General features: G+C 39.3%; 1 protein-coding gene and 1 long non-coding RNA gene across 8 annotated transcripts in view; one reads left to right on the plus strand and one right to left on the minus strand.

Annotated features, from left to right (window-relative positions):
- The window catches only part of MAP3K5 (mitogen-activated protein kinase kinase kinase 5), a 223,648-nt gene extending 200,330 nt beyond the window's left edge, over positions 1-23,318 (plus strand). For 2 of the 7 annotated variants that reach the window (XM_082405612.1, XM_082405616.1), the window contains 6 exons: positions 1,902-2,007; positions 11,342-11,585; positions 15,916-16,028; positions 17,026-17,138; positions 18,965-19,041; positions 22,772-23,318. In XM_082405612.1, the coding sequence (XP_082261738.1) occupies positions 1,902-2,007; positions 11,342-11,585; positions 15,916-16,028; positions 17,026-17,138; positions 18,965-19,041; positions 22,772-22,838 (720 nt within the window). In that variant the 3' untranslated portion in view covers positions 22,839-23,318. Of the gene's footprint in view, positions 1-1,901; positions 2,008-11,341; positions 11,586-15,915; positions 16,029-17,025; positions 17,139-18,964; positions 19,042-19,756; positions 20,523-20,609; positions 21,526-22,771 lie in introns of those variants that run through there. The other 5 variants (XR_014248549.1, XR_014248547.1, XR_014248548.1 and 2 more) reach the window with 5 other exon arrangements.
- The window catches only part of LOC309635021, a 517,380-nt gene that overhangs the window by 326,267 nt on the left and 166,717 nt on the right, over positions 1-24,396 (minus strand). The window lies entirely within an intron of this gene.

Here is a 24,396-nt window from a genome sequence, read left to right on the forward strand (position 1 = left end):
ACTCACTGTCCAGGATGGGAATGAACCCAAAGAATGGGCCGGATATAATATACTGTTTAATGAAGGGCTATGAGGAGCTGGTCATGGTGATAGAGGATCCCTCTTCCATTTACTACTTGTGACCCTCGAGAGAAATATTCTTAGTTACTAAATGTTATACCCGCATTTGTCAAATAAACAGGCAAGTCCTTTATGTAAGTACCAGGACAAAATCAGTCTGAAAGGACTTCCTAGAACAGGTGGGAACCTAGCAGTGGTTCGCTTCCTTAGGAGCAACTACTCTAAGGAATTCCTCAGACAGACTGCCGTCTAAACTGGGGGATTTTGATGAAGATGGACCAAGGGCAGGAATAAGCAACTGGAGCTCCAGCTTTTGGCGTGAGATTACAGCTAGGTCCCCTTCTCCCCAGCTTCTTCTTAGCTCTCTAGTCAGAGCCCTGTTGGGAAAATAGCCTCTTTTCTTAGATGCCCGTGTCAACTAGAAATTAGTGGAGTTAACTCAAATTTTAGGTAAGCCTCTCTTAGCCTTATGATAAAAGTTATTTTTAAAAAGGTAATGTGGGGACTTCCCTGGTGGTCCAGCAGTTAAGACTCCGCCCTCCCAATGCAGGGGCCCTGGGTTCGATCCCTGGTCAGGGAACTAGATCCCACATGCATGCCACCACTAAGAACCCACATGCCGCAATAAAGATCCCACGTGTTGCAACTAAAGATCCCAGTGCAACCAAATAAATAAATATATAAATATTTTAAAAATAAATAAATAAAAATTAAAAGGTAACGTGCTTGGCTTATACATACAATGGAATATTATTCACGCTTAAAAAGGAAGGAAGTTCTGACATATTACACTAAGTGAAATAAGCCAGACACAAAAATACTATATGATTTCACTTTTGTGAGATACCTAGTATAGTCAGATTCGTAGACAGGAAGTAGAATGGTGGTTGTCAGGGGCTGGGTGGAGAGGGCAAGGGGAAATTGTTGCTTAATGGGTGTAGAGTTTCAGTTTTGCAAGATGAAAAGAGTTTTGGAGATAGAAGGTGGTGATGCTTGCACAACAATGTGAATGTATTTAAGCCATTGAACTGTACACTTAAAAATGGTTAAGATGGTAAATTTTATGTTATGTGTATTTTACCATAATTTTTAAAAAGAAAAAGAAAGGTAATGCATATATCTACTTCAGTGTCTACTTAAATATGTGAAATATTACTAGTCACTAAAAAGAGATAGCCTGACAACAAAAGTTTTTAATGTGAACAGCTTTTCTGGAATAGTTTGGCAGATTATTCCCCCGTTTAAAAAGATATAAGCAACACACCATTGTAAAGCAATTATACTCCAATAAAGATGTTTAAAAAAAAAAAAGGTATAAGCAAGTGTGGGAAGGAAAACAAGGCATGCACTGTGGCACATCTGTAGGTAGCATGTATGTGCTCATGTTCCCCCTTTACTGGTGTTTCCAAGTCACCAGAGTATGCTGCAACACTTTGTTGTGTTAAACAGCAGTTATAACATTTAAGAATAGCAATTACTTTTACTTAAATCCCCTTGGACTCTTTTTTTTCCTCCTTTACCGCTTCCACCATCCAATCTGCTGACATCGTGAAAGGCGGAAGCTACAGGTTCTGAGTCCCAAAGAGGCAACATTCCCATTTAACCAGATTGCCTTTCATTTAAGTGGTGTATCTCACTTGCTTACATGAGGATCGCCAAACTTCATTTTGAAGTGGCAATTTTGCATTTGTTTTCCGCTGACATAAAGAAATTATCCACCATTCAAGGTAAAGAAACCTTTTAGTTATTTTTGTTGATGGAATGTCATCCAGATGTGTGCATCGGCTAGGTTATTTGCAATTAAATATTAAAGTAGACCAAATGTCACTCTCTTCCTCCAGGTCAATAAAGTTCTTCGGAATCATAATATCAAGCCACACTGGATGTTTGCCTTAGACAGTATCATCCGAAAGGCGGTGCAGACAGCCATTACCATTCTGGTTCCAGGTCAGAAATACTTAATTACTTGGCAAATATTTAGTGTTTGATATTTTCAATTACCGTTCATTATCATTTATGGTGTCTCCTCACTGTTTTTAAGACCAGGTTAACCTTTTTTTTTAAATCTTTAAAAGCCACCAAATAATATTTATCTAGTGCATATAGTCTGAGCAATGGTACACCCAGCAAAACGTTTGCTCTGAGTGAGGAAGATTTGCTTCCTTGTCTTTAAAGAGCATAGTTGGATATGAAGACAAAGAGAAAATGATACAGGTGACCCAAATACATATGCATTTCAATATACAGATATCTGTGCCCACAAAATATATTCCCGTGTCATCCTTTACCAGTGGTTCCCACACCTGCTGGTGCACTGAGTGATGTAACGAACTGCGTGATGTAAGGAGCTCTTTAAATTACAGCTTTCAGAGCTCCGTCCCAGACTGGGTGAGAATCTGCTGGGGATACAGCCCAGGAATCTGATTTTCATCCAGCTTCCAGGTCGTTTTGATACACAGCCAGGTTTAGAAATCACTGGTCTAGACAGGTCCCAGCTGTGTTTGCAGTGAGATACAAAAGGGGTAGTGTTCATGAAACCAGGTTTTATGGAGTAAGGGAGAGACGTATTCATATTCTAAGACAAACTTCCAAAGTGTTTTGATAGTGTAGCCATTAATAAAAATTTTAAGCAGAGCTCTTTCACCTTACGTTTGTGTGTGTGTGTGTGTGTGTGTGTGTGTGTGTGTGTGTTGTGTGGATAGGGATAGAGAAATAGATTGATTTAGATATACGAATTAGAAACATGTTCTATTGTACTAATTTTACATGTATTATAAAGTGTTCTAAAGTAGAAATCTAAAAATATAAGTATGAAACATTTTAAATTTTATGTTATTTATAAATGGTACCACAAGCTTCTAAGTTATCATCAACCCTTCTGAGTTGTGGAATTCCCTCTCTTCCTTCAGAATACCTTGTTTGGTTTGAGAGTGAGGAATTAACTTATTTCTTTCTTATGAAAGGAAGGAATGGAAGAAGTTCTAATGTCCCTGAACATGCTCTTCCTCTACAGAGCGCACCTGCATCCCTCGTCCCTCCTGCCACCTACCTTTGCATTCTTGTACCTTTACCTTCTTCGGGTCTCAGTTTACAGCATGCCTCTGCAGAGAGTCCTGACCGACCCCGAAGTCTACAGTAGGCTCCGCCATCACTCTCTCTCCCTGGAAATGGTTTTTCCCCATTGGTGACACTTGCACCAGTCAGAAACTGCTTTTATTTTCTTGTCTAATAGCTGTTTCCCTCACCAGAGGGTCTGTTTTATTTTATTCTGTGCTAAGCACACTGTCCAGCATGGTGCCTGGAAAATAATAGACTCCTGATAAATATTGGTTGAAACAATAAGTAAATGAGTTTCACCTGGTTATAACAAATTAGTGTGAAAATTTTTGCAGAACTTCGAAAAAAATCCTAGAGAGGCTTTGAAATGCGTGACTAGTGGTTGGATGTGAACCTGAGGAATCTAAAGCTGATGGAAACCTACTGTAATGCTCTAAGGAAGTCAGCACATACTTATGTTTAGATGGTTGATCACTGGAATAAGCTTGGCTGTGGGAAATGTACCCAAGAGGGGTTATAAACCCAAAAGATACAAGAGGTGAGAGAGATTAGGTGCGTATCAGTAAAAGCGATAGGTATAGGCCATGAGTTATATCCAGTAGTAACCTAAATTAAGAATGCTCAAATGAGGAGAGGAGAGAGGGATTATACTTTGAAATAATTTAACTAGCATATAAATAATCTGTTAATCTAATTTTTGTTTAAAAAAATCCTTTTAAAATGGATTACCTAAATGCAATGAATTGTATCCTGGAATAGGAAAAAGAACATCAGTGAAAAACTGGCATAATTTGAAAGTAGTCAGTAGTTTAGTTAATACAATTGGTACTGTACTGATGTTAATTTCTTAGTTTTGACAGAGGTACCATAGTTACATAAGATGTACTGGGGGAACTGAGTGGAAGGTATATGGGAGTTCTCTGTATATCTTTGCAGTGTTTCTGTAAATCTAAAATTCTTCCAAAATATAAAGTTTATAAAGCACACTGATTATCACACTGTAGGTGAAACACTGTTAAGTTTAGAGAGAGTGAAAGGGACAGTGCAGCGAGGCATGTCTCCTCTCATGGGTGTCCCCGTGATGGGCACTGCTTTAACCCAGCCATGTGCAGAGCAAGGCACGTTCTTTATGCAAAGGGTTTGCTAAGGAAAGTTATTTGTCCTTCCACTGTGAATTGGTTTCTTTGAGGCCACTAGGGGTCTCTGATGACAACTGAAATGACTGTTTGGAAGCATTTTAAAAAGTGGACCAAAAAAAAAAAGGAATTCCCTGGCAGTCCAGTGGTTAGGACACCACACTTCCACTGCAGGGGGCACGGGTTCAATCCCTGGTCGGGGAACTAAGATCCTGCAAGCCGTGTGGTGCAGCCAAAAAAATAGTAATAATTTTTAAAATAAAATAAAAAGTGGAAATTTTAGAGAATTACATTAAGAAAGTATTTTTTTATATTCCTCTCGGGATAGGGGAAGACAATGTACACTGTACACCAACATATAAATGATGAAATATATGAACAAGAGGAATTGATTTCAAGCATTTGACAATTCCATCAAATTTCCAAATGTCCCTAAAGATTTTGTAATACAATTAAGATTCAAAGAAACACTAAAAATGTCTCTCTTTATAGTCCCCTGATAAAAATTCCTTTTAGATGACAAAATACTACAATTTACCTACCAAATTTTAAAAAACATGCTAAAGAAACCAACAAATTCAAAAGTATACCATCATAAATACATACATTTCCTAGATATGTTTGCTGAGAGAACCCAGATCTTGGTTTCTAAATACCATTCTCTAATAAAAGGAATCAGAGCTCCTTGGAGAAATGGTTGATTTCCAGGCCTAGGGCAGAGGAAATACAAGATGAACTTGGAACATACTGTGATGGCAGAAAGTAATGAAGTGCCCCCAAGGGATGGTAGCTTATTCAAAGGACACTGGAGACAGCTTGAAGGAGTTCCCCAAAGTCTAAGCCAGAACAAATTAAGCAAAAATTAAAATAAAAGAATAATAGTATTGGATTATAGCCCATAGAATAAACTAAATATCCATGAGTCCATACTGATATAAGTAATTAAATAAATAACTCTATGGAGGAGAAGGGCCAGCTCTTTTTTTTTAGTAGAATTCCAATTAATTAATGTAGAAGGAATGAGGGAAACAGAAAATCACCATCAGGCAAACATCACAGTAATAATTATTGCAAGCAAGAACAATCAATGGCTCCTAAGATCAGTAGGCAAAAGTGTGCTGAGAAACAGGATATTTGAATGGTCTTGGGGAATCTCCCCACAAGATATCTACTAATTACAAAGAGAAAACAGTGACACCCCCTTTATCAAAAGATCAAGGTAAGCATCACTCGTAATAAGACACATCAGCATTATGTACCTCTTGATATGATGCACTGAGAAGGGCACAACATCACCTTTGTGGTATTCTTGTCAAAAATGCAGAGCCACAATCTCATCATGACAAGACATAAGTGAACTAAAAATGAGACACAGTACAAAAAAAACTGACCAGTACTCCTCAAAAGTAAGGAGGTCATGGGGGATAAAGAAATACTAGGGTTAGGACTTCCCTGGTGGCGCAGTGATTAAGAATCCGCCTGCCAATGCAGGGGACACAGGTTCGAGCCCTGGTCCGGGAAGATCCCACATGCCGTGGAGCAACTAAGTCCGTGCGCCACAACTACTGAGCCTGCGCTCTGGAGCCCGCAAGCCACAACTACTGAAGCCTGGTGCACCTAGAGCCCGTGCTGTGCAACAGGAGAAGCCACTGCACTGAGAAGCCCACGCACCACGATGAAGAGTAGCCCCACTCACCGCAACTAGAGAAAGCCTGCACGCATCAACGAAGACCCAATGCAGCCAAAAATAAATAAATAAATTTATTAAAAAGAAAAAAAGAAAGAAAAAAATACTAGGGTACTGTCACAGATTGGCAGAGACTAAGAAACATGACAACTAATTCAGTGTGGGATCCCCAATCAGAAAAAGAACATTCTTGGGAAAACCAGTGCAATTCAAATAAGGTCTATAGATTAGTTAATACTGTTGTATCCATGTTAACTTCCTGGTTTTGTTAATAGTGCCAAAGTTGTGTAAGATGTTAAGTTTAGGGCAAGCTGCTAAAGGATATACAGGAACTCTCTGTACTGTTTTTGCAACTTTTCTGTTATCCTAAAACTATTTCACAGTGAAAAGTAAAAAATAAAAAAGTGTTCAATCTTCTTTCTTCCGAAAAAGAGCACACAGAACAGAGAGTACAGTGCAAGCCTCTTAAGAGTTTTTTTCCTCGGGCTGTTTTCCCACTTGTCATCAAGGATCAGCCTGTGGATTACTGGCAACATTAAGTATCTGTTGTTACTTCTCAAGTACAGTCTGGCTGTGGGTGACCAGATGGAGAAACGCTGAGCAGGAGATCGTGTTGGCAGTGCTAAGGTAGAGAGAATCGACAATGTAGGCACACTTCTCATAGAAACTCTAATTGTTTAAACTGCTAGAGCACTTGGTATTACTACCAGTTGTGAAGCTGAATCAGTCATGTGCCCCATGTCCACATTCATGTAAAATGACCAGCATTGTAAACTATATGCAGTGCTTGATGCAAGGATCATACGTCGTTCTGACAAGTATTGTGATCCTAATTGGCATCAGAAATACCTTGTGTTAAAGAAGCTTGGTCTAGTTATTTTCCTCTGGGGAATTAACCAGTTGGGGTGGAGTGGGAGGGTAGGGAGGTGGGAATAATATCGTTGTTTGATCCTGTCTTGCTGTTTTGGAAACATGCACCCGCTCTAATTTCCCACACATGGGCTTAAACGCCGTCCACTCATTCCAGGGTCCCCTGGGTCCCTGCCTTTCTCCTGACACTTGGCTGACACATGTTATCTTTGTACATGCTTTTATGACTCTTCTGTATATTTGCCGTAGTTCTCCTTTAGGTTGTTATCTCTTTGAGGACAAAGAACAGATGCTCTGTCTCATTTGCATGTTTTACAATGTCTATTCGATGATGTATCCTCAGGGAGCCACCATTGAAAGACCAAACTAACAAAGTATTGCATTCACTTACATTTTTTAAAAAAATAAATTTATTTATTTATTTATTTGGCTGCATTGGATCTTCGTTGCTGTGCACGTGCTTTCTCTAGTTGTGGCGAGCAGGGACTACTCTTCATTGTGGTGTGTGGGTTTCTCACTGCGGTGGCTTCTCTTGTTGCAGAGCACGGGCTCTAGGCGCGCAGGCTTCAGTACTTGTGGCACACAGGCTCAGTCGTTGTGGCTTGCAGGCTCTAGAGCCCAGGCTCAGTAGTTGTGGCACACAGGCTTAGTTGCCTGTGGCACGTGGGATCTTCCCAGACCAGGAATTGAACTTGTGTCCCTTGCATTGGCAGGCGGATTCTTAACCACTGCACCACCAGGAAAGTCCCTACAATTTTCTACTTTTTTCTAATTATTGAGAAAAATTTTTAGTCACTTGCACATAAGTAAAATGAATAATATATGATAATTTAAAGTGTACAGAGGGGAATGTAAGGGGAATGTAAGGGAACATTTAAATGTAATAATAAATATCAGAAATTTTCCTTCCCCCAAAGTGAGATTATATTCAGCAGGACAATAAACCTTTTAAATTGTTTTTAAAATTTCAGTTTAGAGACCATGAGAAAAAATTTAGAAAATTTAAAAGGCCTACTCTTGCTCTAATTTAATATAGAATTGAACTCTCTTAAATTATTTTTAAAGTAAGATTTTTTTCACTGTTTTGTTCCGTTATAAATACAAATAATCCTAGTAGGATAACTTCCATTCTGCCAACATTTTTTGAGAGGCTAATATGTCTTAGCCCCTATACCAAGTGCCAGGCTTACAAAACTTAAACACCTGATTTTGAGTCACACCTACTGTAGATGATCTAGGAAATAGAATTTTGGAAGGAGAAAGGAGATAATGCAAAAAAAAAAAAAAAAGCAGTGTAGAGGTGGAGTTTGGTTAACCTTAAGAGATAAAGGGTGAGGATGTGGAGAAATTAGAACCTTTGTTCACTATTGGTGAGGCTGTAAAATGGTACAGCCACTATGGAAAACAGTATAGTGGCTCCTCAAGAAGTTAAAAATAGAGCTACCATATGTTCCAGCAATTCCTCTTCTGGGTATATATTCAGAAGAATTGAAAGCAGGATCTCAAAGAGATATTTGCACACCCAAGTCCATAGCGGCATTATTCACAATAGCCAAGAGGTAGAAGCAACACAAGTGTCCAATGATAGATGAATGGATAAACAAAATGTGGTATATCCATACAATGGAATATTATTCAGCCTTGAAAAGGAAGGAAATTCTGACACATGTTACAACATGGATAAACCTTAAAGACATATGCTAAGTGAAATAAGCCAGTCACAAAAAGACAAATAACTGCATGATTCCACTTTCATGAGGTATCAATAGCAGTCAAATTCATAGACACAGAAAGTAGAAAGGTGGTTGCAGAGGACAGGAGGGAGGGGAGAATGCAGAATTGTTGAATGAGTATAGAGTTTCAGTTTTGCAAGATGACGAAGTTCTGGAGATTAGTTGAAAAATAATGTGAACATATTTAACACTACTAAACTGTACCCTTAGAAATGGTTAAAATGGTACATTTTATGTCATGCATTGTTTCACCGCGATAAAAAAAAAAATTTGAAAATAAAGATTGGTAAAGGAAGTCAGGGCTATATAAACCTGGCCCTAAAAAGGGCACTCTGGGGCTTCCCTGGTGGCGCAGTGGTTGAGAATCTGCCTGCCAATGCAGGGGACACGGGTTCGAGCCCTGGTCTGGGAAGATCCCACATGCCGCAGAGCAGCTGGGCCCGTGAGCCACAATTACTGAGGCTGCGCGCCTGGAGCCTGTGCTCCACAACAAGAGAGGCTGCGATAGTGAGAGGCCCGTGCACCGCGATGAAGAGTGACCCTCGCTTGCCACAACTAGAGAAAGCCCTCGCACAGAAACGAAGACCCAACACAGCCATAAATTAATTAATTAATTAATTTAAAAAAAAAAAGGGCACTCTGGTTTTGTTATGAGCAAAAGATGAGTTCTTGTTTAGATTGTTGAATTTGAAGTGCTTCCTACACAGGAATATTTAGAGGTATTGGATGTAACAGAATCAGGGCTAGATTGTCATCCACACGTCACATGTACTTACTCTTCATAGATTTTAATGAGCTCATCCGTGGAGAGTAAGTAGAAACATAAAACCGAAGAATGGAATTCAGGTTCCAGCTTTTAAGGGGCAGGTAGTAGACAAAAAGGCTCTGACAAAGAGAAGCAGCAGCCAAAGATTTAAAGGCGAATACCATACACAGGTCAGTAAGGCAAAGAAAGAAAAGTTACCTGGAGGATTTGGCGATGGGTAGGCCCTTTGGTTGCCATAACGGCTATATTGGAGTGGTGGGAGGGGTCTTGCATCACTCCCACTTAAGAGCCCTCCCCCAGCACAGGGGCTCTTAACCTATGGTTCACAGACACTCGGAACAGGCTTCAGGGAGTCAGTGAGCCCTCAAGAAATCCAGGGAAAATGCTGTATGAATGTGCTTCTCTTCTGGGGAGAATCTCCATTGGCTTTCATCAGATTCTTGGTGGGTTCTGTGATCTAATGAAAGTTCCAGGTGCCCCACAATGAGACATCACCTCAGACCTGTAGGAATGGCTGTCATTAAATAGAACACAAATAACAAATGTTGGCGAGGAGGTGGGGAAAAGGGAACCCTCCTACACTGTTGGTGGGAATGTAAATGGGTGCAGCCACTGTGGAGAACAGTATGGAGGTTTCTCAAAAAACTAAAAACAGACCTACCATATGACCCAGTAATTCCACTCCTGGGGATATATCCAAAAGAAACAAAAGCAGTAATTTGAAAAGATACATGTATCCCAGTGTTCATAGCAGCGTTATTTACAACTGCCAAGGTATCAACAGATGAATGGCTAAAGAAGTGTGTGTGTGTGTGTGTGTGTGTGTGTGTGTGTGTGTGTGTGTGTGTGTATAATACTACTCAGCCATACAAAAGAATGAAAATTTGCCCTTTGCAGCAACATGGATAGACTTGGAGGGCATTATGCTAAGTGAAATAAGTCAGACAGAAAAAGACAAATACAAAATTTCCACAAATATGATATCACTTATATGTAGAATCTAAAAAAGACAACAAACTAGTGAATAAAACAAAAAAGAAGCAGACTCACTGATACAGAGAACAAACAAGTGTTTACCAGTAGGGAGAGGGAAGGGGGGAGGGGCAATACGAGGGTAGAGGGAAAATAAGGGTTATTATGAGATTATATAAAATCATGTGTGTGAAACTTTTGAAAGTTGTAAAGGGCTATAGAATTTAAAGAATCTTTCATTCAAAAAAATAAAAGTTCCATGTGTCATAGCATATGGAACCAAGACCCAGTATTTCTGCTACCCTGATTTCACTTAAATTATGAATGTAGTTCCTTTTGAGGGGCCATTTTGAGAACCTAATCACAATTTATAATGGTTTTTCCCATGGGAAGGTATCATCCCAGTTCTGAAGTGACATGCAGATGAACTCGTGTCATACAGTGTTTTTAAGCTGGAGACTTGTAACTTTTACACTTTAGATTTCAATGGTTAGTCCACACGTTAGGGTAGGACACACACCAAATGTAACCCAATAGTCAAAAGCGGATAGTCTTACTAGAGTGAATATAAGCATTGTGTGGCATTTTCAGTACACGCCTTACATTTTGAATGTTACAAGCAAAAAGCATTCTGTGTTCTTACTTTTGTTTATACAATCTCTCTATATCTCAATTTCCTCATTTCTAAGTGAGTTAATAGTTGACAGATATTATATAATTGAAAATATGAACTTTAATTGTGTAAACAAATTTTTATATTCTTAACAGGTTTTTACATAATTGCTTTCTGATTTTAACATGTTTCCCACATACCTTATGCACAGTGTGGAAGTTTCTCTTCTGTTTGAATTAGATCATTCTGAGTTTATACATCTTGTGAATTTTGCTAATTCACTGGAAAAACAAATCTGAAGTAATGCGCAGAAATCCATCATCACTTTTGGAAAAGCAGTTGGGAATACATCTCTTACTGATAGCAGGGGAGATGACATTCATGTCTTAAGAAATTAAGGCAATCGTTCTTATTTCATTAACAGTGTTGTTGATCATATGCTTACAGAACTGAGGCCACATTTTAGCCTTGCATCTGAGAGTGATACCGCCGATCAAGAAGACTTGGATGCAGAAGATGACCATGAAGAACAGCCTTCAAATCAAACTGTCCGAAGACCTCATGTGGTCCTAGAAGATGCTGTGGCCACCTCAGGGGTGAGCACACTCAGTTCTACTGTATCCCACGACTCCCAGAGTGCTCACCGATCGCTGAATGTACAGCTTGGAAGGATGAAAATAGAAACAAATAGGTAAGTCCTATTCTGACATGGGTGGGTTTCTTTTTTCTTACTTTTATGTAAGTGCATGTGTTTGGGGTCTACTTTAAAGATTGGTCCGCAGAATATACAAAATATTATTCCTTTATCCCACTCATATAAACTTGATTTAATGCTTTATTCATTAAAATGAGAGATTTATTAGTCTCTTTAGTCAAATACGTTTTCTGCTTCTACTAGTTGAGTCCTTCAGCAGCTCTTCTTTGATCACTGCTTTATCTCCAAGTGCACTGAGATTTTCAGAGTAACTTAGTTGTAACCTCATAGACTCTCTGGGATGCAGACTCAGAGCAGCGTGTACCGTCCAACAGATAGCTGAAAGACAGGCAGAGAGTCTGTGTTCTTGAGAGCGTGTGATGGGGAATATCAGGTTCTTTCAGGAGAGGAAGAGCTCTGTTCTTGAGGAGATAAAATTAATGGTTCAAAAGCTTTTCATTTTAGAGCCTTGAAAGGATGATCTGTTGACCACATTTGTGATTCTACTTTATTTTTAATATGCTGTGTCATATCTGGAGTTTAATTTTGCTTTGAGAATTTGATACCACAGAACCCACATGATCAGGTTATTGAGTGAACAGTAAATATTTCCTGTTCTTCACAGATGTTGGCACAGTTCAAGGTCTGAATCTTTATGATTTATAGCTTCCTGTGCTGGTTACAGTTGACATGTGGGCAACTGACTTTATGACTTTGGGTTTTGACAGGGAAAACTTTTTTTTTGGGGGGGTGAATCAATAAATGTTGTTCAAATATTTAGCAACCTTAGTTGAAAATCCAAGTTGTTCACCAGGGAGATAAATCCATTTTATTTTTAGTCATAAGTTCAGGTTTTGGATAAGCTTGAATACCAAGCTTGTATGAGTAGTACAAACGTCATCCTGTATTTAGAAACGTGAATTTTAGTTGCGTGATTAAGTAAATCCATACATATCTTCTATGATTTACATACAGAAATCTTTCTGAATAAAGGGAAAGTGCCTTTCTGACTTCTTTATCCCAGTCTTGTTCTCTGAAACCCAGCTCTTTACTTCGCATCTCTATTACTTAGTGGAAAAGAACTGGAGCCTTTTCTAAGACTTCATCGAAATCTTCGTGTCCCTCTTTTCCTGCTCTTCTCAAGTAATAGTCCCATCATGACGCTCCATCCATTATAGTAGCTGTTGACTTCAGTCAGTTCTCTTCAGTTTACTGTCTGTCGCTCAATCCTGGGGTTGTTTATTCATACCCACATTTTCATACCCAGAGCCACCCCACCCCACTCTGCCCATGCCTTCCAGACAGTAAAGCTACTTTATTTACCAGCGAGCTGGTACATTTGCTCCTCTGGCCCCTGAACCTTCTGTCTGCATATCCTGGCTTATGTCACTAGAATGTGTCTCTCCTGAGTGCAGTCTTTTCCTTCTCTCCTCAGTCCATTTGCGTTACCCTGACTTACACCCCGTCCCCGCCATCTGTCCACCATGCTCGATCCATCTGTAGTCCCTGAGGGCTGCCTTTCTCCGGCTGCTTTCTTCAGGTCTTCACATCTCTTTTCTGAGGGTCTAAGCTAGCTGAGGGCCTGCTTCCCACGTCTGCCCGCAAGACTGACCACATTTCTTTACTACATTAGTATGTTGTTAACACTTCTTACAGGGGCCCACTCATTTGTTTTTTCTCTGTGTATTTACACATGTATCTGTGAAATCTATATGGTTGTTGGCCTCCTTTTTTCTTTTTCTAGTAGGATCTCCCACAGCTCCTCCATCACCCCCAGAAAAGTGAGACCAGGTACAACATTCACTTCACATAGGATTTAAAGAAAGGGCAGCTGCTTCTGTCCAAGTGCTGATAAGGGGCTGGTCATGTCTATATTGGTCCTTGTAGTTTTCAGTGGAATATTCCTTGATATATAGATGCACATATATTGCAAAATAAATTGAGGAAATGTTAGTGTGTTTTTAGGAAAGTTTGTAAACCCTCGGGCTAGAAATCTTAAGCTTATATTTAGGATAATCACTGATAAAGATACATCACGTTTATCCAGCTCTTGATGATTGGATCATCGATAATACTAAATGGCAGAAAATAACAAAAAAGCTTTAGAATGTATGCTTTGCTTAAAGTATATGCTTACAGAAAATGTTCTGACAATAATTTGCTTCACACAAGGAGTTGGGACAGTACTGCAGAGGTAGTTAAAATCTAACTCAGGAGGAGCTGACTGGTTATCTAATTTCCCTTTCCTGCAATTCTGGAATTACCCGCCAACCCAGCTCCTCACCCACACCCATCTGAGTTAAAAAATTGATCTCATGGCTGATCCTTGCCAAACTTCTCTGGAACAGAGAGGCAGTCATTTGCCTTGGTTTCAAAGGATTTCCCTACTAACTGAAGACAAAGTAAAAATAAAACTGATGGGCTGGATGGATATGCCCTTAAAAGAAATAATTTTGAGAGCTGGATTTGGGACAAATGAGGTGGCCTGTCAATGCTTTGCTTCCAATGTTAAGTTCTGGCTTTTAAGATAAAAAGGAAATATATAGTCTAGGTAAACATGGGTTAAATTCTAGAAAATTTCACTTGTGTTCTTTGAGAAAAACAATAAGAATATGCTATCACTATTCCATACATGTAAATTAGCAAGAAAGACAAAAATATGTACCAGACCAAAAAATTGCCAACTTAAAAAAATTCATAATGAGCTTGCTATCTATTTCTTTGAATATCATTCATATTAGAGTAGGTAAAAGTCTCCCTTAATCCTCTGCTTCCCTCTTGCTTTCAGTTCCTACTGCTTAATCCACCTAATTGTGCACTGTTTACTCTGCAGTTGTCTTTAAACAAGCTGTCTTCTGGAACCAATTTCTCTGTCTGCCTCTCATTGTGTTTTCCTTTTGTCTCACCTCTGCTACCTACTCTACTGTGACCCTTTCTTGTACCTAATAGCTTCACGTGTCTCTGTTGTGTGGGAAAGAGGTGGAGCCTGGGGGTCAGGGAAACAAACCCTATTAAGCCCTGGATGGCCTCTTTTCCAGGGCCTGAGGCGGCAGCAGGGAACAGAACAGCCCTTCTTAAAGGCCAGGCACTGTGCTTGGCACTTCACCTATACTGTCTCATTTAGTGCTCACAGTAGTCCTTTCAGGAAGTTCTACTTTTCCTTTTTACAAACGAGAAAACTGAAGCCCAGAGGCGTTAAGTAATCTGTCAAGGTTAACACAGGAAGTGGGTGGCTGAACCAGGATACAAGCCCAGGGCTGTCTTCTGTCGGGCTGTGCTGCCTTCAGACCATGTCAGCTGAAGCAGAAACAAACTTTTGGAATGGAATCTGGTCCTGAGTTAAATCTGTCAATACTCAGAAAGTAAAATAAATACAGCTTGCTAAGAGCTATAGGGCATGCAACAATGTACCTTGATGATCTTATAAATGATTATGTATCTTAAATTATTATAATTCTGAATCCAAGTTACTCGAAGATAGTTTTCTAAAAAATCAGAACATCTCTCTTTACAACCTGGAATGTTTTCCCAGAAAACTGTGTTGGGAATGGTGAGTGGGTTACCACTTGGCTCTCAGTTGTATAGTGAACCTTTCATGGGTAAGAACTATGTGTAATAATATTTCTCCTTGTTTCTTTGGAGAATGCATCAGATGCCAGCTAGGAACAAATGTACCAGGAACACAGCTATCCTTTTACCACTTCACTGCTCCCCTTAGAAGGAGAGAAATAACAGTAGCAACCACAACAACCCAAGCAACCACCATTAACATTTATTGAGGATTTATTATACGCCAGGTACTATAGGTGACCTCACCTGTAGTTAACTTCTCAAATTTTCATAGTTTAAAAAAAGTGACTACCTTTCTGCTTTGCATTGCCTATCGTATTACCCATATTGACCAACTGTTTTAGATGAGGGGCCATACCTGTAAAATATAAGTCTGTTAATATCATATATAAACTTTTTTGCCATTTATGGTCATAAAAAGAAACAGAACAACATCTCTGAAGATTCTGGCAGACAACTGGGGGTGGAAGTTTTAAATTCTTGTCTGGAAACACGCCTTCTAGAGCTTTGCTGCTCAACTTGGGGGTCTGTGGGCCAGCAACATGAGTATCAGCTGGGAGCTCATTAGAAATGCAGAAGCTCAGAGGTCCCTCCCCTAACACTCCCCAGCCCCAGGTTACTGGATCAGAATCTGCATTTCAATAAAATCCCAAGGGTGTCTGTGTTCATTACAGCTTGAGAAGCCCTTGTCTAGAAGGTCACTCTGTGGCTGCTCTAGCTTTATTATCCTGTCAACCAATGTAATTTCCTTCCGCAGATTACTGGAAGAATTGGTTCAGAAAGAGAAAGAATTACAAGCACTCCTTCATCAAGCTATCGAAGAAAGAGACCAAGAAATTAAACACCTGAAGCTTAAGTCCCAACCAATAGGTGAATAGCAGAAAATTTTAAAGTAATACTGTTCAACCAGGCTGCCACAAAAAGCTAGAAAACCAACAGGTAGCTTTATGGCATGGCTTAATCAGCATCTGTCACTTGTACCACAACTACAAGCAGAAGTTGCCTTAAAAAAAATCCAGTTCTTAATTGTAGCCAGCTATCATTTCTTATAAGTGCAGTAAAAATAAGATGATTCATAATCACCATTTCCTGAGATTATATGTTATTGAAGTAAGTAGGGCTCTCCATTTTTTTGTCCTTATTTCTTTTTAAGATTTCACAATGAAATTACTAGAATAAAATAATATTTTTGTCATTTTGCATTTGTATTCTGTGTTTTCTAGTGTTCCCACCCCCCCTTATAACTTGACAAGGCTTAAACAGAATCAAGATACAGTAATAAAAAGTCATAAATTGGATACACCTTAAACTAATACAATGTTATATGTCAGTTATATCTCAATTTTTTAAAAAAGTCAGATGGAACTTTGAAGAAATCTATTCTGTGAGGAATTGAGTATGAAAGATAATCTTTAGACAATCTTATTTAGCCTGTTTAGAGGAAAATAAAGTTCATATTTTTTTTGTTCAGATATATGGTCCTTCCATATTATTGCAAATAGTGGAAAAAGAGATTATTATAATTATATGGCTCTCTGCTAATTATGCTCATCTTCGTTGCATGAAAAACACAGTACAATTTTGGTGTACCATTTTATTCTAAGAAGCTATAAAATTGATACGAAACTATAAGGTGGGAGTATCATTAATTATTGTTACTGACTCTCCATTTACTAGTATACTAAGCAGTGTTAAAGAGTTTTATTTATATTATCATGTAGACTACCAATCTCAATGGTTTCTATTAATTATACTCTGATAGAGAAAAATCTTTTAAAGTATCAATAAATGTTGACCAGGAGGGTCTCAGATGACCTCTGTTAGCTGAAGCTAAGAGCATCCTTCCCTCCCCTCAATGCTGTTCTAGATATTCCTGGGTTGCCTGTGTGTCACCTGAATTCTCCTGGCGCAAATACTGAAGATTCTGAACTTACTGAATGGCTGAGAGAAAATGGAGCCGATGAAGACACTATAAGTCGGGTAAAGAAAACATTCAGTGGGACAAGCATTCTTTCACTTTGTTTCATAATGTTGAGTGCCTACTATGTGCTAGGCACAGGGGGTACACTGGTGAGAAATGCAGACCCAACCCTGCCCTCACAGACCAGGGTAGGCAGATGATAATCAAATAATCCCATAGATACAAGTGCAATTATGTCGTGGTCAATTCTGTGAAGGAAAGATTATCAAGTGTTACGAGACAGAGGGAGGGAGAAGCTGGGGAAGGTTTTTTGAGATGACCAGTGAGCTGAAGTCTAAAGGAGTATGTAGGAATACACTATCTGTATGTATGTTCTGGGGTGGGGGGCAGATGAGAAGGGAAAACTCTTTGGAAGTAGAGGTGCAGAATGTGCAGAGGCAGGTGAAAGCTCTGTGGTCCAGAACTCCTAAGGATTTTTATGTTGTTGAGTTGAAAATAAAAAGTAGGAAAAATCAAGACAGAACTGAAAGAAAAAAGTTCTTCTGTTTCTAATTCTTTCTCTTGTTTGTTAACTTTTTAATTCTCTTGTGACATTCTTAGACTCCACTGGGCAGCAGCTATTTATTGCTACTTAATAAACTAGACTAGTTAGTGAACTTATGGCAGAAACAGACACTTTCTATATAAACTATATTATGTCTATAAGAACCTAATTCATCTCTGCTCCCTATAGGGAGCTTTTGTAGTCAGCATGAATAGCATTTCTTTATGTTTTAAGATTACATAATATGTATACACATATATACATAGTAAGAGGTTACATTTTTATTATTTTATAGAAAGGGCCTCAGTACAATATTACATTGATTTCAGTTTTATATTTAAATTTTTTAAACAACTAAGAATAAAGATGTATTTCTCTTGACTTGATAATTTATTGGACCACTAAATAAAATTTAGGGTCTCCTTAGAAGTCTGCATAACAAATTATATAAATTTAAAGGACTCTCTTGCCTATGGGAAATAATGTATCCAATCAAGTTCATCAAAATATTTTTCCCTTGGGCTTCCCTGGTGGCGCAGTGGTTGAGAATCTGCCTGCCAATGCAGGGGACATGGGTTCGAGCCCTGGTCTGGGAAGATCCCACATGCTGCGGAGCAACTGGGCCCGTGAGCCACAACTGCTGAGCCTGCGCATCTGGAGCCTGTGCTCCGCAACAAGAGAGGCCGCGACAGTGAGAGGCCCGCACACCGCAATGAGGAGTGGCCCCCACTTGCTGCAACTAGAGAAAGCCCTCGCACCGAAACAAAGACCCAACGCAGCCAAAAATTAATTTAAAAAAATATATATATATTTTTCCCTCTAACTTAGGTTCAAATCAAAATTAAGGAGTAGTGATTGATGATCCACTAAATCACTGCCCTTCTTAAAAGATTTAGAATTAAAAGCTTCACTTAAATTCAGGACTCTGATTTTGTAGTAAGTATTGGAAAGTACCTTTTATCAGAAATTAAGTGTAAGCAACACTTTTTATCCACTAGAGAAAAATAAAGCTACAAAACAGTACACCCTAAATAAAAACATTATTTTATAAGCAGCAGGTGTAATTACAAGCAAGTCTTACCTATTCATCAGAAAACCAATCAGAAATTCTGTGTTGCTTGTAATCTTTATGCTCCTGGAAGGCATATGGATGTATTTCTTTGTAATTATTTTGTAATAGGGGGAACTTTTTTCTAATAATTCCAAAAAGATTATGTCTTTAGTGGATTTCCTTTTAGATTTTTTTTTCATTATTGCCAACGTTTACATTATGGATAGTTTGCTACTTATTGAAAGTACATAAAACATCTTACTTTTGTGCATATTTTACTTTCTCCACAGTTTTTGGCTGAGGATTATTCACTAGCAGATGTTCTCTACTATGTTACACGTGACGATTTAAAATGCCTGAGACTAAGGTACCACTTTTCTTTCTATTCAGTCTCATCATGATGGAAAGCGCACTGGGCTGAGATCAGGAAGCCTGGGTCCCTTCCGTCCTGGGTCGCTACCTAGCTCTAACTAGCTCTACAGTCCTGGGTAAAGCTCTCTGGTTCTCAGCTGCTCTGAGAAACCTGAGTTAGTTGTAGAAGGCTATTATTGGGAGCTCTAATAAGCAATGTGTCTATATCAGTAAATGCAAAGTCAGCTGGAAGACTTTTCTTGATAACATATCAGATTAAGACCATACAGATATTCTAAAGCTGCCTTAAACAAATGCTCTAATTTGGTTCATGATTGTGTCATGCTTAATAGAAATATCAGGATGAGGTACTGATTTACCATCCAAATACCTGCCATAATCTGATACAGTTTCTTATAATAATTTGGTTTTTCCATCAGGCCAAGCACATACATAACTATTACTCTGACCCACCTCTAGAAAGACACATTTCAAAAGTGCGGAAAGTCTAAAATGATGCTTTGGGCCCTGGTAGTCTGTGGGAGTGGAAAGGAAAGGCATGGAGGGATGAGGAGAAAATATACACAAAAAGAATACATAATGACTGATAAGACTTTGGGATCTTCATGTTCTGATCAGAGCCACTGAGAGCTAAGAAGTCACTTTCATATCTCAAGGGCACTGTTTCAAATGAAGTGATCGCTTCACCACGTTCTTGTGTCTTTAAACAGGGGAGGGATGCTGTGTACACTGTGGAAAGCCATCACTGACTTTCGAGACAAACAGACTTGACTGTCGCTCAATTTGTTTCCAACGTTCCACGGAGGTTCTAAAAACGAATACAGACCTGATCTTCTAGGCGAGGGAGAATCGAAGGGAGAGGAGAAAGAAGCTGCACTTTAAATCCAGTATTTGTTTACTCTAAATTTGTTAGAAATTTCCTAACTGCTTCTACTTCTATGATTCATAAGGACTCTTTGTAAGGACTCTCAGAACAATCCTAAACACTGCGATGTTTGGGATTATTTTAGTCTGAACATTTGTATGGAAATATTGTTAATTCAGCAGCTATAGCACTTCGGCCAAATGTTTATTTCACACGAAACGGATAGAACATTTCATGTGATTGTGCATCACTGGAACAAAACCAAAATGTGACCATAACTTTTTAGGCTTATATGTGTTTGTAATATGCCCTAATAATTTGAGTAGAAGTGCGTGATTTTGATTATTGTATAAAGTTTATGGGGTTTTTTTTTAAGTGTGCAGAATCTGAGAGCAATGGTTTTTACTTACCTGTATTAATTGTAATATTGACCATATTTTGTAACTTAAGTTTCCGGTCTAGAGTACATTCGTTTGAGTCATTTATGTACTACTGAACTGTACCAGTTGCACCTGCCTGAATCCTAGTAACGTTAGCTTGTTCTAAAGCTACCCCTTGTGTCATATTTACTCTAAAAAGTAAAAAGACTCTCGACATACTGTTTTGATAAATTCTAAAGAATTCGTATTTTGTTTTGGCAATCTAGATAATTACTGTGTCAAAATTCTAACTGTTTCTTCATCTCTAACATTAAATAGAATCTGTCTTCTCTTCAAGTAGTCAAAGAACAACTGACGTCCAAGTCATTCCTCAGGGCTACAGAGTGGTAAAAGAGAGAACGTGGAAAAACAGAATAAAAGAAAGTCAGTGTCTTTTTCTCAAGGCCCCAAGTTACCATGGATGACTATTGTGTACCTCAGAGGGGCTGCAAATAGCATCCCAATGGAGAACACTGCATTTTCTATTCCCTTAATTTTAGTTCTCATATTTGAGGGAAATATTTTAATTTTAAGCTAGATACGTATTATATTTTATAAGCCTGCCCATGTGAATAGGATGAAGTCTGAAGCTCCTAGGTGGATGAATGACATAAACAAATTTCTTAAATACAGAGGAACCTGTTTATTATGCAAGATAGAAATATCAGAGCTGTATCATGACTTGATCCATACAGAACAGTCTTTGATAAAACAGGAGGCATCTTTACTTCTATGTAAAAATCAACATACTATATATATATATATATATTTTTTTTTTAATATTCATTTATTTATTTGGTTGCATTAGGTTGTAGTTGCGGCAGGTGGGCTCCTTAGTTGCGGCTCCAGGGCTCCTTTAGTTGTGGCTTGCCGGCTCCTTAGTTGCAGCTTGCAGTCTCCTTAGTTGTGGCATGCGAACTCTAAGTTGTGGCATGCGTGTGGGATCTAGTTCCCTGACCAGGGATCGAACCCAGGCCCCCTGCATTGGGAGCACTGAGTCTTATCTGCTGCGCCACCAGGGAAGTCCCATCAGCATACAATATATTTTTTGTATATTGCATTAGAGTATGCGAAAAGTTCTCACTGATATGTCCTCATCTGATACTTGCAACAACATAGGTGCATCTTTTTCTTACATCCCAATCCTGAGGACAGATAGTTGCCTCCTGTGTCCTGTGGGGAAATCTCAAAGGAGGTGAGGTATAAATTAAATGATATATCATTTCACTCATATTGAAACACAGGGTAACTTCTTCATTAAGCCACAGTTCATATCCCCACCTGTAATGGTAAAGTGCTTTTTTTAGACCATATACAGGATCATGCTACCCATCTTCAGCCGACTCTTTAATGATATAATCTCCCCTTGGGATCTTCCTCTTACCCTATATCTATGGGCAAATATCCCACTATCCCTACATGGTTCATAATACATTCCCAGACTAGCATCACTAGGTTTTCTTAATTCTTGTTTTTGTTTGTTTTTTTTTTTCCAGAATTCTGGGTCTTAGTCACAAAAGAAGGCAATTCCATTATGGCCCCATTTTCATGAAAGGTTTGCATTAAAAGGCCTTTGGCATCCATCTAGGCCAGTGAGTCTCAACCCAGCTTCACATTATCATGACCTGGATGCTTTAAAAACCATATTGATGCTGCCACCTCAGAGAAACCGTTGTTATTGGTTTGGGGTAGGGCCCAGAGGTCTTTTTACAAAGCTCTACAGATAACTTAAAACTATCAAGCCCCACCTCCTAATTCCAAGTGACACCTGGAGAGGTACACGGACAGCCCCTTTCCATTGAGGTGGCAGTCAGATGGTTACTATTCATTGTTCATTTAGTGCAGCAAGAGTCTAAGTACGCAGGCCTGGAGCAAAACTACCACTCACCCGGTGACCTTGGGCAAACTAATTAACCTCTCCCAGTCTCGGTTTCCTCATTTGAAACGGGGGAAATAACATGGGATTATGGTAAGATTTAAATAAAATAATGCAGGTGAGGTGCATAGTGCAACGCTTAGCAGATAGTGAACACTGCGATGCTGCCTGCTAGTGTTACCTCATTATTCACTCCAAAGTACTTATTAAATACGTCCTGGGTACTGCATTCTGTGCGTGAAGAAGACGCAGTTCTTGCCCCTGAAGCTCACTGTCAGAGGTGGAATCAGGACAATAAAACAACAGTACATGTAGTAAGTGCTATAGTTACATCTAACTGCCAGAGGGGGTCAAGAAAGGCTTTACAGAGAAGTGAAGGTCCAGAGCTGAACCCAGAAAGATGGTTTGTAACAAAACAGTTATGCATGGGTGCTGGCGGCAGTCTCATTAGAGAAACAAAACTGGAATTTGCTGGGGAAAGTAGATCCAGTGTTTCTTTTTAACCACATTTTGACCTCTCTCTCCCAATTCTGTCATTGCATATCTTGTTTCATTCATTCCCAAGCCATCACATGAAACAGTCTGACAGTGAGGAATTATTGCGAACCCACTGGAATGCTTACTCTGTGTGAGGCGCTGTAGCAGGAGGAGAGAGATACATACGTGAAGCCCATCAAGTTCAGAATGCAGGCAAGGCACGTGTGTCATCAAGGACACCTGCAGTCTGTCAACAAATCAAATAATTGATGGCTCCAGACTTTATGGACACCTATAGAGAAAGAGAAGACAAAGTCCCTGCCACCAAGTAATTCGTATCAGATTGAAGAGACAGATTTGCAGTAACAAATCACATCTAGTCTGTGTTAAAGGCTGGACAAATGGCAAGCTCAGAGGCCCTGGAGAGGTTCAGAGGACAGGCTTGCTGGGAGCCTGGGCAGGTGGAACAGGCTTCACTGAGGAGGCCTTGGAAGGAAGGAATTATTAAATTAGTCAGGACTGGAGAAGTCGCTCTGGGCAGAGAGCTCCAAGAGCAAAGGCAGAAAGAGATTTTCAACGTGTTCTAGAGAAAGTGAACAACTTTTATATTGCATTAAAGCATACAAAAAGTTTAACTCATTCAAATTCTTACTTGGCTGGAAATATAAATTATAGAGATGAAAAGTGGAAAATGGGATAGTAGCTCAGGATGTGATTGGGGGGTGGTCAGGGAGGGAAGTGAAGTTAGTATTTAATTATGTAGAAACGGGGACTCAGTATTTTTGAGCAAGGGAGTGGGTGTGTGTAAAGTAGCTGTGTATTAGAAGATTAACCTGGTAAAGCTGTGTTGGGTAAATGGGGGGGAACGGAAGTTGAACAGAGCAGTTCAGAGACTGTTTCAGATGTGAATGAGGGTCTAGTAGGAGTTAGAGCAATAGGAATTGAGAAGGTAGAATTAGAACAATGAATTGACAAGATTTGGGAACACGGATTTGGGTAGTGATGACAATGAAAACGAAAGGACAGATGTTGAGCGTATGTGAGTGAGAGAAGGATTCAAAAATAGGCAAGTCTGAGGCGGTGCTGGTCTGGGACATGTTGAATTAATGGCAGGGCATCGTGCTAGAATGTGCGGAGACCATTGAGAATGTATTGGTGGAAGTCAGGACTGAGGTCAAGAGTATTGATTCTGGATTTAGGAGTCACTTGGATGGAGCTAATAGTAAATGAGGACTGTGAGAAACAGAGTAGAGCAGAAAGGTTATGGGCCTAAGATTTGGGGAGGAGGGAAGTTTGGGGACAAGTCGAGAAGGAGGAGGAATTTAAGTCCACAAAAAGACAAAAGAACTGGTCACAGAGGAATGAGAAAAAAACCAGGCCAGTGGTGTAAGCCAAGAGGAAGACGATCAGGGTCGAGGGCTGCAGAAAGTCTAAGGGAATGATGGATTAAAAAATAATAACAGGTTATTTGATTTTGTGACCTAGAAGGTTTTTATAGACAGGTAAGAAAGACCACAGCTGGTTAAACAAAGATGGTAAGTTGATGATGGCACCAGAGTCCACACATGTATACCCTTTGGTGAACAAAACGTATGACAAGAGATTGGGAGGGTGGGAAGTCAAAGGAAGAAATGTTCTGAATCAAAGACTCCTAAATGTGTTTGTTGGGGCAGAGCGCCTTGAATGGAGGCACTCGAGGAGTAGGGAAGAGGG

The sequence above is a fragment of the Balaenoptera borealis genome (genome assembly GCF_965194805.1).
Source record: "Balaenoptera borealis genome assembly, chromosome: 9".
NCBI classification, from domain to species: domain Eukaryota; kingdom Metazoa; phylum Chordata; class Mammalia; order Artiodactyla; family Balaenopteridae; genus Balaenoptera; species Balaenoptera borealis.